Source organism: Vanessa atalanta, chromosome 24, assembly GCF_905147765.1.
Source record: "Vanessa atalanta chromosome 24, ilVanAtal1.2, whole genome shotgun sequence".
NCBI classification, from domain to species: domain Eukaryota; kingdom Metazoa; phylum Arthropoda; class Insecta; order Lepidoptera; family Nymphalidae; genus Vanessa; species Vanessa atalanta.
Genome location: NC_061894.1, coordinates 2,751,772 through 2,768,299, shown reverse-complemented (window position 1 = coordinate 2,768,299; position 16,528 = coordinate 2,751,772). Strand labels below are relative to the sequence as shown.

At 32.0% G+C, this 16,528-nt stretch overlaps 2 protein-coding genes across 2 annotated transcripts in view; one reads left to right on the top strand and one right to left on the bottom strand.

The window, feature by feature from the left end:
• The first annotated feature begins 6,385 nt into the window (after positions 1 to 6,385).
• Positions 6,386 to 9,075, top strand: LOC125073563 (stress-associated endoplasmic reticulum protein 2). The gene is made up of 3 exons (XM_047684426.1): positions 6,386 to 6,538; positions 7,415 to 7,529; positions 8,503 to 9,075. The coding sequence occupies exons 2-3, from the start codon at positions 7,443 to 7,445 to the stop codon at positions 8,608 to 8,610; spliced, it is 195 nt and encodes a 64-aa protein (XP_047540382.1). The 5' UTR covers positions 6,386 to 6,538; positions 7,415 to 7,442; the 3' UTR covers positions 8,611 to 9,075.
• A 2,807-nt stretch (positions 9,076 to 11,882) lies between these two features.
• LOC125073314 overlaps positions 11,883 to 16,528 on the bottom strand; it is a 133,402-nt gene continuing 128,756 nt past the window's right edge. Inside the window, exons 5-6 of the mRNA XM_047684091.1 lie at positions 15,773 to 15,998; positions 11,883 to 15,111 (exon numbers count right to left, since the gene is read on the bottom strand). Of these exons, the coding sequence (XP_047540047.1) occupies positions 12,902 to 15,111; positions 15,773 to 15,998 (2,436 nt within the window). The 3' untranslated portion in view covers positions 11,883 to 12,901. The remainder of the gene's footprint in view (positions 15,112 to 15,772; positions 15,999 to 16,528) is intronic.

Here is a 16,528-nt window from a genome sequence, read left to right as displayed (position 1 = left end):
AATAATGGGGTGAAATAAATACCAAGCTTTTTCTCAAAAAGAGACGAGGCTTTAGATCAGATGTGGCACTTTTATATCACTCGGAAAAAACCCATATACGCGTTACTCTGACATGAAGTGATATGTGGGTATGACAAACCGATGTCTACAACGCCTGATGCGCCCTACCGGAATACCCAATAAATAACAGCGGTTCCCATTCCGTCCTTTAGGGGGCCCCACGGGATCGCTTGCACATACTACGTGACCTAGAGACCTACCTAGCATGGGAAAAAAATTCAAAGACTTACCGCTAGACTGCTGTCATACGTGGCTTTATCCAATCTTGTTTATGGTTATATCGTTTACGAAACGGTATATTATTATTAAAGACTTTGAAGCGTCAATAGCCCAATGGTTTACGGGCCGCCTAGCGATGTAAAAAGTCGCAGGATCTATTATATTGTCGTCTTGAGCTTGTCGTCTTGGGCCTTAGGCTATTGTCGTCCCCACTCCTAACACAAGTGATAAGCTTAAAAGGAAGGAGTAAATGGGAATATTAGTAATTCCTTAATTAATTTGGGGAATTGCTATTATTCTACGAAAAAAAAGTATATAGGTACCATATACATTTATTTTCTAAATATTAAATGATCTTCGTGGTGTTGACAATGACGTTGTTTAAACCTATTTAAATCAAATAGTAGGTACTCTCCTATACACTCGAAACAGTTCTTGATTAATAATACATATTAGATACAAATTATAAAACAAAACTATTCATCTTCACTAATGTATAAACTTACATCCAATTTAATTTAACTTCCAAAGCTCCGATAACAATTTCGGAGATATTCAAAACGTAATTTTTTCGCGAATCCATTAAGAATATAATGACTGATTCAATATTTCGACCAATGATATCCGGTCAATTCGATGTCAAATTATTTCGTTTTAGGTCTTGTGATTGGACTAGACTATACTTACAAAATTATACTAAATTATTTGCAGAGAAACATATTGAGTTTTAATTTCCGATTTCAGATTATGCCGTCGGTAAATATCAAATTCCAATATGAACGCAAACTTTATTTCTATATATGCAAAATATTTTCTATATTTTAATATATAGGTAGGTGGGCGGGATGAGGCCACCTATGGTTAGTAGTCACCAGGGTAAAAAAAAATTAACAATTCCTTAGATCGCCAATGCGCCACCGACCTTGGAAACTAAGATGTTATAACCCTTATGGCTGTAGTTACACTGGCTCACCCTTCAAACCGGATCACAAGAGGACCAATTGCGAAGTCAAACCCAGGCAGGCACTACTGAATTTTCATGTGCTTAATTTGTGTTTATAATTCATAGTGCTCGTGAGGATTTCGTGTGGTTCCTAATTTACATGTGTCTAATTTCAATGAAATTCTGCGACATGTGTCGGTATCTACCAACCCGCATTCGAGCAGTGTGGTGGAGCTTTAAATCTTCTCCGGAAAGGGAGAAGGGAGGGAAGGGGCCTTTACTTTTACTTTAATATAGAAGAATACATTTATGAAATATTATAGGTATCCGGCATCAAGATCCCCGATGGCCCTGTAGATATAATACGAACCTACATGATGGAATAAGCTCGCAGGTTCAAATCGGGTAAACCATGTGCTTAATATGTACATAATAATATTTAATAAATATTGTTATTTTATGATGAATTCTGACAAAATACATTTTTACCACAAACCCATACTGTAACGCCAAACTTTCAAAACCATTAAAGGTACATATACCTACTTATATATAAATATATAAGGAGATACAATCGTAGATTAGAAAGCAGGTGATACCTGCTTAGTTTGGTTACTATCAAAATTACCCAAAACACACAATTCAAATTTCACTAATACTTATTAAAATATTATGCGTGCTGCCATAATATGTTGATTATCGTTTGAGATTTCACCTTCAAGGAACAATTTATCAGCCAGATTGAAATTGGGATCCGTTGATAACGATAACAGCTATGTATCTACTTATATTCCAATAATTGCCGTTCTAATGATATCCTAATTTCAATCGAATAACAATTGTTCTTATGCAACAATTTAAAATATTCGAATAAAGAATTTCGCTACCAACGTTAAAAAACTATTTATTTAAAAAAAAGAATCTATATTTCCACCATTGGTCTCAAACTGAACATTCTTACTAGATACAGATCCTCAAAACATTGGAATCAATCTCGGAAAGGTCTTAATAATAAATAGGCACATTCTCTGCTCGCTGCTAATAACCGTCTCCCTTCGACATTCAATTTCAAATGGCTTTTATTTAGAGGCGTGACGCTAGGCGTTATCTCATCCCACCAATCAGAATCCAAGGATCACCCTCGCAGGATAATAAAATCATCTGATTGGTTGACCCGCTGACACCTATTATGTCCTGGTATCCTCAATATAGTCGTCTCATTCTATTGTTTCATTATGGTATGGCCGTCTCTATCTAACTTTTAAAGGAATAAACTATAAATTGTATGTTATGTAAGTTATTGACTCCTCTTGTGGTATAACGCCTTCGTACATTTTATTACTTATTACGTTTAAAGTATTTGTTTATTTATTATTAACCGACTTCAAAAACGGACGGAACTGCGATTCACGCTTGTCGTGTTTATATTTATGGAATAATAATATAATAAAATGTTTGAAAAGTCTTTAATATCGTAATTTTCTTAAAGGTATAAATTTATATGTACTTATAGTATTGAACAATTCCAAAATGCTATTAGCCAGGTACATGTTGGGATACGAACCTGTGAAGAAAAATATTTATGAAAATATGTATATTTTTTAAATTCCATTGACCCTTACCCGGTTTTATTTAATGCCCAGCGAAGCAGACGGGTCAAAGTTCATATATTTTCTTGGTAGGGATTTGTGTAAGCCCGTCTGGGTAGATGCCACCTACTCATCAGATATTTTACCGCCAAACAGCAGTAGGTGCTCAATATTTTTGTGTTCCGGATTGAAGAGTAAGTGAGCCAGTGGAACTACAGGCACAAGGGACATAACATATTTGTTCCCAAGGATGGTGGCGCATTGGTGATGTAAAGAATTGTTAATATTTCTTACAGCGCCATTGTCATAAGCGGTGGTGACAACTTACCATCAGATGGTCCATTCGCTCGTCCACCTACCGATATCATAAAAAAAAATATATGCATATAATAAACCCAATAATTTTGTACGATAGAAGGCGCTAATCACCGAAATAACAATACAAATACAAAACAGTACAAATCAGATTTTAGCAAGTAATTATTTGGTTACGTCACATAGACATTAGATTATTTGTGCGATAAATATACCTACCATCGATTGAGAAAGATAAGTGGCAACAATAAAGTAAGCGAAGTGTTGTTTACAACGGAACTATGAATAATTCAAATTGACCACGTGGCACCGTGACCACGTAAAATTAATTACTATACATAATTAATTACACAATTACTTGCACAATTAAGTTCATATTACCGTAATACACGGGTTATTAACATTTTCGGAACGAAGTTCTTTTACGCGGCTCATGGTAAAGTGAACTGGCAAAAAACTTCACGTAAGGAAGCGTTGTGACCCCTCCATGACCTTTCTCCCTTTTTCTTTCTCACTGTCGCTTTAAACATCTTTTTTCTTTCAATTCGAATACTTAATTAGATATTTATTTCTTGTCATTAATAAACGTTTTTTATTTATTTCATTGTGTATGTTATTTAATTATTATTATAGTTACAAGATCATTCCCTGGCCCTTTTTTAGATGAAAGCAACGATTACCAATGTTAACGAAAAATAGCAACATATATAGGTAGACAAAACTTAACTAGATATAACTGCGTAGGGAACAATCCTACTAACAAATTGACACTTGTCACAACTGAATCTAACGTAAGTTACCTAAAAACATTGCCGTTTAGCCGTTTTCCTATTCTACTAACACAAGGATTCTGTTCGCAGTTGTATCGGGATCGTATTGTAGCCGTTATAGAGTAGGAGATAGTTTAATTCTCAAGTGTATGTCCAAACACTCTTTTTCCTCACTTTCATAATCCGATGGGACGGCAATTCGACACGATCGGTTATATTTCAGGCACAGGACGGCTCAATGTGCTTTTCGAGGGCGTGTACACATTGCTAACTTGCAATCTTCGGGCTATTATTGAGAATTTCTCAACTGAAACTCAATCACTTTTTATTGACCATATACGCTAGAACCCACAACATGGGGATTTGAAGTCATTTTAATACTTATACAAAACTGCACAACTCTATATAATCTTATCCTGGTCCTGATTCAATTGTGAAAGACAGGTGGCTGACAAAGCAGACCAGACATCATTTACCTTAAAAACAAACCACTTTAAAACGTACATAAAATATTTATTTACTAGGGTACTATGATTTAATTTATTATTGTAATGTAGGGGATCTTGCAAGGAACAATATTTGGTCCTCTCTTCTTTCTCATTTACATACAAGACACTATTCGGCTGGTATTGGTTGTAGATACGTCATTCTTAAAGTAAAAAGAAAACAGGTACAGTATATTGATATCAATAGCGCAAACGGTGGCATGGAATGTACGGTTAAGCGTATAAAATCTACTAATAATAAGGAAGACATAGAACTCGTAACGAAAGATATAAGACTTAACACATAACATGTAAAAACTATGTTAAAAATTATTTACTTATCATTGAAGACGATTCAGAGCCGTAGACGATTAGACTTAATAATTGTTGTCAAATAACTGTCACGGCTAACCCCAAACAAATGGTGTGGCTCCGCTTTGCATTTTATCTAAAAATCTATTTACCGATGATAATACGGCTTTGTATATTTCAATTCATTTTTCAGAGGATTTACAAAGATATATCACTAAATAAGGTTAAAAGATTGTCAGGAAGTGGATATGACTGCCTTTGTTCAACTTCCCATCTTTAGTTTTAATATTTACATAGTTAGTTCTTTTTTAATGCAATAGGTTAGTGTTGGCCAAATGTAACCACCTGATGGGCTTTGTCTTGCACAATGCAAGAGTAGGTACCATCCACTCTTCAGATTTTCTACCGTCGAACAGTACGGAAGGGTGAGCAAGTCATTTTAATTACACGTATATGGGACATAAAACCTTAACACAAGGTCGATATAGCATTAGCGATCTAAGAAATGGTAATATGTCTTACAATGCTCATGGCTCATTAGCTCGTCCGCCTATGTTCAACATATAAAAATACAATTATCGATCTCCGATCATCCGTGGTTCAAGAGCAAGAAGTATACTACGGTTAATAAAAAATCAAATACTACAGCTCTTACAGTAGAGTTTGAACACATTTATAATTAATTATTACTATTAATGAGTCACTTATTAATAATAATTGCTTGCGGGAGGAGTGGTTTGTACTGCGACCTTTCATAGAGCGTCATCCGTTAGCATATACAATGACAAATATCGATAAACATAAACGCTTCAATGAAAACAACAGTTTTATCTAGCTATCACTGGATATCAATCTTATTTATCTAGTTAAGTAGACTGTATATCTCCCATTATTGGCTAAGGCCTTCCCTCCTTTTGAAGAGACTTGGAACTTATTCCACGAAGGCCCAGCAGTTGAAACATATAAATCTTTAAAATGAAGAAAGCAGAAAAGTATACTTTGTGTTTTAGTATCATTTAATTCTTCTACTCCACACATAATCTACTTTTTACCGCCATCGTCACACCAATTTGCTCTCATAATCTGTTTATATTTTAATTCAAACTATTATATTTTAATTTAATAATACAAAAATTAAAGACTCCATAGCGTTGCTAATGGTACTTATTCGTCGGCGCTTATCATCAAACGACGCGACGCTCCGTTACAAAAAATACTATTATCTCAACTAAAATTAGTATTTGAAACGGATAATCAGAATATGCAATAAAAATAAACGAAAATCGAAACCAAAAATTTGCCACATGACGAGTAAAATGATATCCAAGCATGAAAAACCAGATATAATTTCAAAGCATAATAATTCAGTTAAAATATGCAAAAAGTCATAAAAAAAATGTTTTAAATTTACTGCCATCTAGTGGTAAAAATGAAGAAATACAACGCAGAGAACTGTTAAACAATCACTTAGATAGTGTAAGTCTTTTTATGTAGATGGCGCTACAAAACATAGATATTTGTTATGGTAAAATTACAATGCTGGTATTTTAATTTTTAATTATATTTAATAATAAACCCACAATTATATTCTATAACTATGAATTATTTATTAATAATTAAAAATATACAATAATATAAACAAGATAATGGCAGCACAAAACTGACGCGTGTCAGCTAGCGCTTGCGCGATAGATAATAGAAAATTTCCTCAAGTGACGTACCGACGCGACGTGTTGACGTTTTTTGTAATTTTGCTTCGCTGGTCGTCTGGATATTTCACTTTTACATACGTGTCAAGTGAGCTTGTGCGTGTTCGGCTTTAGAGCCTTTAATTTTAAGACAATTGTAAGTATATTTAAATTATTAATAACAATTTTATGTTTAACGAAATGAACGTTAAAGCGATATTTCAAATTATTGCTAATTCTGCATATCAAATTGAAAACATAATATTTACGTTATGAAAAATCTAGAACGTATTCTCGATATGTGCTTGCCTAATCTACTGTTAAATTAACTTATAAACTACGGCACAAATCCAATACATATGTTTGTAAACTACATTAAATGAAGACTTGTAGGTAATAGTTTTACTTCATGCTTGGTTTAATACCTGCATAGTTAACAGCTGTGTACGTTGAGTACGTAGTATTTGTTTAAGAGATTTAAAGTAATTTTTCGACAATCTATGTAAATTCAAATAACTTGAAGTAACATTGATTGAGGAACTATCATCTATTTAATTAAATTTATATTATTGATTACCTATTAGTCAAGGCTGATTATATTATTTTGTTTGTGTACCCCTTAAAGCAATTACGACAAATAATATTTGTGAATAGTTACAATTAACTATCAATATCAGAAATAATGTTATTTTAAAGAACTTCTTTATTTTCATTATCAATTGTAATTTCATTGTGAATTTAAATTAAGAATGTAATTTATTAAATTAAATCATGAATTTTATTAGTGTAGTGTAGTAATAATTTATTTCAAAAAAAATAATAAATGCAATATTTTTCTTAATGATATAATTATTAGTAACTATAAGTAAAGTACAGGATGTAAAATGACCCACTGTTGGTCTAAGACATCATGTGAAGTGGGAAAGTAGGAGCTTTTTATACCATATTGCTCCAATGTTGGTTTTAGTTAAATTATTTGTGTCATACCTACAAATGAACCAATAAAAAAACGTTAAATCTATATTTCTTTCAGGACGAATATCACTGATTTATTTAGAACAATGGCACCCAAACAGAGAATGCGTATCGCCAACGAAATTGCCAGCAAAAACATCACAATGAGGGGCAATGTTCCAAAGACCACAAAGGTGAACTTATCTTTAATTACATCATATAAAATATAACTTTTCAGTTGCGCCTTAAGATCGGGTTCGTAGGTTTTAGGTATAGAAAAGTAACCAGCGTGTTACCAAATTACATTAAATTTCGTCAAGTTGTTTAGCTGTTTTATAAATTATAACAGACAGACAGAGTGACTTTTGCATTTATAATATCAGTATGACATTCACTTTCAAAATACTTCATTCGTTCGATGTTATTTATATTAATCTTATTTCCTTTCCTTAATATAATAATATTAAACTGAACTAATAATATAAATTATAAATAAATTCATTTATATAAATAATTACAATGATGTACCTGGAATGTATTATTGTTACGGATGTTAACAGCGTGAACCAACTTGAAATCCAAGGTTATGATAATATTGGTATTAAATTTGCACATGTATTTAATTAGGTGGTCATTAAAATAATTTCTAATTATTCTGTCATTAATATATTTCTTCTACTTTAATGAGCTGCGTCTTGAGATTAACTAGTAATTAACTAACGGATTCCTGTTTTAGTAATGCTATATATTTTGTAAAAAGACGTAACATAATTTTTTTTTATCAAATACGTTTATGTGACCGAATTTTAAGTTAATTATTTAAAAACTTAAAAATATTTTCTTTATTGTAGATAATCAATCAATCTTTGTCTTATCATTGATAGCAAAACTTCATCATAATATAATTAGTATTAGTAGGTATGATAACTATAAGTTTAGGTAAAAACAAAGTACTAAAAGTAATTGAAGATTACTACTAGACTATTACTAGATTGTATTTGTAGTGATTGTTGTTGAAGCAAAAGTAAATTGAAATATACATAACAGCAAAAATCTGTAAATAATCTTTTGTTTTTTTGTTACTTTTTAACATTAAATCATTCTAACAGTTCTATATTTCTTTACAATAAACAAAAATTAACAATTGTTTTCATTTTTTAATTTCAGGAAAAGGAAGATCAATATCCAGTAGCACCATGGCTTCTAGCTCTCTTCATATTCGTAGTCTGTGGTTCTGCTGTCTTCCAAATCATACAGTCCATACGACTGGCTTAAACCCTCTGTGATTTCCTTCCCGACTGATAATTTTAGTAACCTAAGAAATTGTGGCATACTATAAACAGTTTTAAACAATGAAGTTAGAATGTAAATATGTTTTAAATATAATGCTTTAACATTTGTTTTACGACATTACTGTTTCATCGATCGTGAGTCTACAATTGTCATCTAGAGCCACAATTTCTACAAAACACCACAACTCCTTGTAATAATTAAATATTTTGTATGACAAAGTGTTTAAGCTTACAAGGTGACTGCGCATTTTCCCTATGTAGCTTTCATAGTTGCATCTAATTGTGTTTAGTCTAAGCGCAGATTTAAATATAATCTCAAAAACATTTAAATGTACTATATTCTTGTATAGTGTAAATTTAATTAGGCTAGATTCATACGTGGCAATTTTTTTTGAATGAAGTTTTAGCCGTGCAAGAGAAAACCTTAATCAAATTTACCATTGGCAAGTACATTATTTTTGAAGGTTTTGTTTGTGCTTAAGTTGAACATAAGAAGTTGCTCAGTATGTTTCTAGCCTTAATATTAAGATGTAACCAAGCATTTCGATATATTAATGAAATTATTTTTCCATTCCTGAATTATTTTATATAAGACCAATTTATGAAAGACGCACAACATCATAAATTTGTTTAGCAAAATTATGTTTTAGTGTTTTTTTTTTTTTGTATAATATTAGTAAATTTTATTTTATTCCGCGCCACCGTTATGAAATTATTTGTCGGTTCTATTTTTAATTTTAAATGTAATTTATTTGTTTAAATACAGTATATTTGTCAATGTGTTTTTTTTTTTTAATTAAAAATAAATACTGATGTGTCTATAAATTGAAATATGCCTAATATTTAATTAATCCCACCTAATATTACATTAAGAACGTCAATAACTAAAATAGAATATTACAATAAAATTATTTCTGATTAAAAAATCTTTATTACCTAATTAGTTAATTTTGGAATCTGTGTAGATATCTACAAGTGTACGTTTTAATTAAATTAAATTTGATTTACGAAGAATAACGAAATTGTGTACAACGTTAATTGATATTATTTTCTTTGATTTTATATTTGAACATTTAATATATTCAATAAAGTGAGCATCGTTAAAATCGTTTCAACAACAAAGACGTAGTATGTGTCTATGATTTAATGTCAAAGTGACAGATTTCAAATTTGCAATTGCAAAAAAATATCGTTCGTGACGTCGTACTTTCGAAAATAACTTTTTGTCACACTGCGTTTGATAATAAAGTTAGCAATCGTAACGATTAGGTACGGTTTGTGAAAATAGCTTTCATAATAATCGGCAATTTCCAACGGTACTTGGTTAATACTCGAACTGAAATTAATAATTATGTTAATAATAATGATTATTTTTATGATTTCATTAATTGTTACCATATTGTAACTGAGATCGGAAATAGGTTAGGTTAGGTTTACCTGCCAATAGATTCATCAATTATTTAAATAATCATACAATTCAAACCAGAGATCGTTTGATGAAGGTCGCTGTAAGTGATGAGGCTGAGCTAATAATGCGCTTTTAAACGCCCTATTGTTGAGTAGGCAAAGGCCAGGCAAACCCAGACAAGCATCACTGAATTTTCATGTGCTTAATTTGTGTTTATAATTAATTTCGTGCTCGGCGGTGAAGGAAAACATCGTAAGGAAACATGTGTCTAATTTTAACGAAATTCTGCCACATGTGTATCCACCAAACCGCATTGGAGCAGAGTGGTGGCATATGCTCCAAACTTTCTCCTCAAAGGGAGAATATGTCTTTGCCCAGCAGTGGGAAATTTACTAGCTGTTAATGTAAAAAAATGGTATGTTGTTGAGTACAAGCATGAGGCTTGTCTTTATGGTGATCGCCTCGTCGATGATGGTGTTACACCACGGCAGAGACGTTCCAGAAGGTCTCTTTCAAATACTATTTGAGGTGGTAGGGAATCGCCAAAACTGCTTGCAGACGATCACTTGACGATTAATTTTAAATTTGTGTTTTCGATTAGAACACGAATACTATCTAATAATGATAAGCGTGTACTAGAAATGTTATTAGTCACAAATATAGATACTTATTTATTATAAATATTATTAATACTTTAATTAACTGTGAAGGAAACTAACTGATCTCAATTTTATTTTTTCGGTTTTTTATTAAACAAGATTTCTTCTATTATTGATTGGATAATTTATTAAGTAGGTACCAGTAAGTAACTAAATATTATAGTATGATAGATTAACCACATTTTTCTTGTCTAACTCTAAAAATTAACTGACAAGAATATAATTAAAATATTTCCGTAATTTTATTTAAAACAACCATAACTACAACCTGATAGAAACTTTTTGAAAAACAATCTTTCATTAATTAAAAAAAAAAAAAAACTACATACAAATTTAACAAAACTTTCAAGCAGAAGTGTAAATTAATAAAATTCATTTTCAATTTATATAAATTGAATAAATATACACAACGTTTTACTTAACTATGTATGGCTTCGCAGCTTGACGCTACGTGTAACTATTGTATGTGTTACGATTACGCAATTTTTTAAGAAATATAAAATAATTATGAATTTCATGTTACCATATTTTTTTGTTTTTATTTTATTTGACACATAATAATTTATATTTTTTATCTGTAATTACTACGGGATGTAAATCAAATTTATTATTCAAATAGATTTTTACAATCTCTTTTGATCCTTAATTTTACAAGATCAATTAATTTTAATACTTCAACAATTTCGGATTGTAGATTCTATGCCTGTATTAACCTTATAAGACTCGCTTCTACTAAAATATAGTTAATTAGAAACACAATGCTTTAATTACTAACAGTATTTAAAACGGGATATTTACCATGTTTTTTTTTTTTTGTTGGAGCTTTGGTGGCTAATGCCGTCAACATCTACCCGCAAACGTCAGTCTCGTGAACAAGACATTCGTAAATAATGTCAAAATATCGAGCTCCACCAAATAAAATTAAAAACATGGTAAATATCCCATTTTAAATACTGTTAGTAATAAAAATAACCATGTTAATTTAAAATCTTACAATGGTTTAACTTTTTTTTCAAATGTCAAACTACTGATGTCAAAAAGAGAGCAACATACAAAGTTACAACATCTATTAAAAAGGCCGTAAATGAATATTTTAGGTCTCAAGTCTTAAAATAAAACGATTATCTATTTATATTCATTTATTTATCTTCAAAGCATCTCTTAAACAGCAATTTTACATTTCGTTTTCGAGTGCGTCAAACCTAAAATCAAATCTATATTACACAATATATTAACCTATATGGTACAAACAATTTACAATAAGTATATAATATAATAATTGTCATGTGATATGTGATACTTAGAAATAGAGCCCAACTATACACTAAGGAGTACAATTCAAGTTGGTCTTAAAAAGTTTATAATGAAGTCGGAATTTTTTTTTGACTCACAAATTTTGAAAAAAACATTATATTTTTAATCTATAACAAAACAATAATGACCAAATATATCTTTTTTTTTTAACATCGAAAAATTAAGTAATAGTAATTGACTTGAAAATTTAATAGTCCATTTAAACATAGTTTCAATTATTCAATACAAGTCTTACACGAGAATATAAGGGCTATATTTCTATAAAATGTTTAAGGCTTAATTAAATAAGATAATAACTAAATTGAGCACCTATTGTAGCACCGATTTTTGTCAAAATTATATTTGATCTTTATAACAAGGTAATAAAATTATTGTCTATGGATGAATTTATTATTTTAAGAATAATAAAAAAAAACTAACGGCATCGAGGGAAATTGAATAATATGATGCTGGGTGCTTACAATTTTTACGTAATTTGATAAATACAAACACTATTATCGAAGTTATTTATGTCATTAATAGTGTTTATTTATGTCAACTAATAAACATCGGGTGTGGAATATTCATACGCTTATAATACGTACTTTAAAGGTGCCAAAAATAAAAAAAATATATGGGAACCTTCTATCGCCTCATTCTTTTTATAAACAAAAATAGTATCTGTTATAAAAGAAAATCAACTATTGCATTTCAGACGTAATTGAAAAAATAAATCATCTCTGATCAGCCTCTACCTTTTATTATTTATAGTATGACACGCGAATGATTGGTACATAACGACTACAAACTAATCAAACTACGGAGGCGACATTTTAATACCATTTATAAGAACATTGCTTAAAGTTTCGTGACTCTAGAGTGATCTATTATTGGAATAATATAATACAATTAATCTACTTTAAAGTATCATAGATGGCCTCGTTGGGATATGTACCATTCAAATGGATACTGTTGCTAAAACTTAATGAATTATCTTTACCGAGGTGGACTTCCGTTCTATCTAAGCTCTGATCTGGGTAATCATCCATATTACTGGTTATTTCTAATCTAATCGCATGTGTTTTTGGTTCCGTACTTTTATTGTTTTTATCACGTTCCCATGAATCTATAGCTATAGAAACATCGTTCTTGCTTCCCGTTTCATCGAAGTCGCTCGAAGCAACGCTTGAATTCTCCAATTCGAAATCTGTTGATCTTTCTATAACAACGACTTCTATATGTCTGAATGCATTGTCAAGGTTGCCGTTCATCTGTCTCGCTCTTTCATCGTTACGACTATTCACTTCCTTCTTTACGTTGCATATAACAGGATCCGTTGCAAGTATATCTATGTTGTAGTCATAAGTTTCCTCTTCACTGGTTTTATTACCGTTCGGTGTGCATATCTCTGCGTATATATTATCAGTACTGGAATCTGTATCTAACTTCTCTTCTTCGATGTCGACAGCATCCGCTACTTGGCCATAAGGCAGATCTTCAATAACGGGTAACTTTCGTTTTTGTATTGATGATATGGATCGTCTGAGTTTCTTCTGAATTTGTGGTTCTTCTTCCGATATATCGATAGGAAGTGGTTCGTCTATATCCGACCTGTTTGGTGTAGGCGCTCTCGGCTTGTCAATTTTCTTTCGGAAATTAACGAGTTTTTCGCTGTCGTTGGAACGTTCAGTTTTTGTTGGCATGCTGTTGCTATTGCTAGATTCTTTTTTATCGGTTGCTTTTTTAGGATGAAGTAAATTCGAAGTGGACTTACTGAGCACCCTTTTAGTCTTGACATGAAATTCTGAGCATAATTTTTCTGTAATAAAAGAATGTTGTTTATAATTGATTTCGAAGTCACTATCGTTGTATAGAGATCCAGCTCCAAACATATTAATGTCTTCACAGCTTTGTATTTGATTGTATGATTCAGATTTAACCATCGCTTTCTCGGGTATCAGATCTGGTTGTATCCTCTGTCTTCTCTCAAGGTTCGAAGACGATTTGGTTGCTGCTGATTTCTTAAGCATATTTTCGTCCAGAGATTTCAATTTCCTACCAGAGCTTGAGTCGCTTTCCATAGAACCACAATAGTTTATTTGATCGACGCTAAGATTTTTCCGGCCATGTTTCATATTTATACCGCTATCTTCCTCTTCCGTATACGAGCTGTCTGGCATGCCAGTTTGTACTGACACAGATTTCGTCAGTACAGGCTTTTTGTGACTCGAACTGCATTGACTCGTACCCATATCAGAGGAAGAAGTTGTAAGGCTTTTATACGAATGGCTCTTTTCAGCCGTTCCATCGTTCTTTCGAAACGCGCCAAATCTATCTTCAATTAGTTTCGCCATATCTTGATAACGTTCTATAGAGCTATGTTTCTCACCCAATGGATCAAACGGATCCTTAACGTCTCTATACTTCTCACCGTTTTCGATAGCCGTAATTTTTTCATCTAACTTCTCCGTGCTCTTTAAAAGTTTGAGATTTTTGAACCATTTTCCTTTTTTCGGACCAGAATCTTCCCTAAATACATGCATTTTGTCGTTGGTAAACTGCTCCGATTCAACTTTTTCTTCGCTCTTATCGTCTTTTCCCTCATCGTCACTATACACGTCGTAGTTCATATGCTCGAGTTCGTTTTTACTTAGAAATATAATAGAACCTTCGGTTTCATCCGGTATATCTTTTAATACTTTATCACTTTTTCCAAACAATCTTGACGTATCAATCTTCAAGCCTTGAAGGGTGAATTTCTTTTCCTTTTCAAATTTGACTGGTTCATGGTCTTCTTTGATAAGATCCTCGACTGTTTTCGCTTTGCTTACAACAGTTGAGTTTGCGTAGGAGATCTGCCTGATCCAGTTGTCAACGTTTAGTTGACAGAAGGTTAGAGCTTTCTGAAGGCGTGCGGAGAGGAACATTCTCTTCTCGCTTTCGAAGCCGAGCTGCGTCCGTCGTACCTTTATATTACTGTTTAATGGTAGAAGTTGTAAGGTTTCTTTCGGATGGTACCGTGGGTCGACTTGCTTGCTCGGACTTGACGGCAACGAGTTGTATTCCGGGAGAGTACACATCACCAACACTGGTTCCGTGCTCGCCGCCCGGAGCAGAAGGTCTTCTGTAAATTAAATATTTTCAATATTATTTTATGATCGAAATTTGTGTTGATGAGATATGTATTTATTATTGCAGAGTTTATAGAAGAATGATATATGTTCGCGTTCATGACAAAAGCCTTAATTTAACGAATAAAACACGTCGAACTGGTCCACGGGTCTAGTAATGCAAGTTTATTTATAGGATCATCTCAACGCACTGCGAGCAATAACGATTATTATCGATGTTTTATCGTCCGTATCGTAAATTACCAACTACAATTATGATATCATGTGATGTTTTGTAATATCACCGTTGAAAAATTATCAAGATTACTTTCTTTAGTATTTTATCGTTATTAAAGGGGCCTGATCGGACAGCCTAAGTATGTAAAATGTCGTAGTATTAAATAAACGTCTCAGTTTGTACAAAGCAAGATGGCAACACTTGATTGTAAATGGCTATATTTTTTATCAATATCAGCATTAAAGAGTCAACACGACTTCCTAAATCTAAATTAATTAATTAAATAAGAATAAATTGATAGGGACAAAGAAAAACAGCTAATGGTAAATACACAAATGAAAGTCATACTTTGACAACAACATTTTTAAGTTAATATAAAAAATTAACCTAAATCAAAGGGCAAAAGATGACGAAAATATGTGACCAAATATATTTACCTCCAACATCATGTGCTATTTCAATAGGAACAGTGCCGGCCAGCAGCCTCACTCTGGTAGGTAGCCTCCACAGGCTCAATAAATGTGGTAGCCTGTGAGCTCGCGAGGAAATATCTGGCGGCACTGGAGTCGAAGATGGTGATACATCATCCCATTCAGCAGGGGACAGCTCCTCCGGACATACTTCGTACATCTCGCCCTTGGTGTTGATGGGCACGAAGAACTCCTGTAATTTTATAGTATCTTGTTAGGTAACTGACAATTATATGTATGTTAATAAAAAAGATCGGATTTAGTTTTCATCCCCATAAAATGTGGTACGATTGCACTAATTTACAAGAATGTTATCCGCCAAATAGTAATATTCGCTTACAAGTGTTTAGTGTTAATACACCATAACAATAATACACACATTCTGTATATATAATAAAATGAATATCCATACTAATAAATATATCATACTATTTATGTATATCGTATGTAAAGAGAATGACGTCACAGAAATAACGTTGGCAACCTAGTTTTCAAATGAAATCTAATGTTATTACAATTCAGATAAAATATAATAACTCATTATAAAAAAAAATGCGAGCAAATCGTAGAGTTTATATTTTAAATTAAATCATATCACGTGTGGATGTAACCTAAATAATAATATTCCTCTCGCCATACATCACAATACATGCAACGTCACGCAACAAGTTATTGTTTATGGTTACATTCCAATATGGCCGCCTTATCGGCTGAAGGCTTACA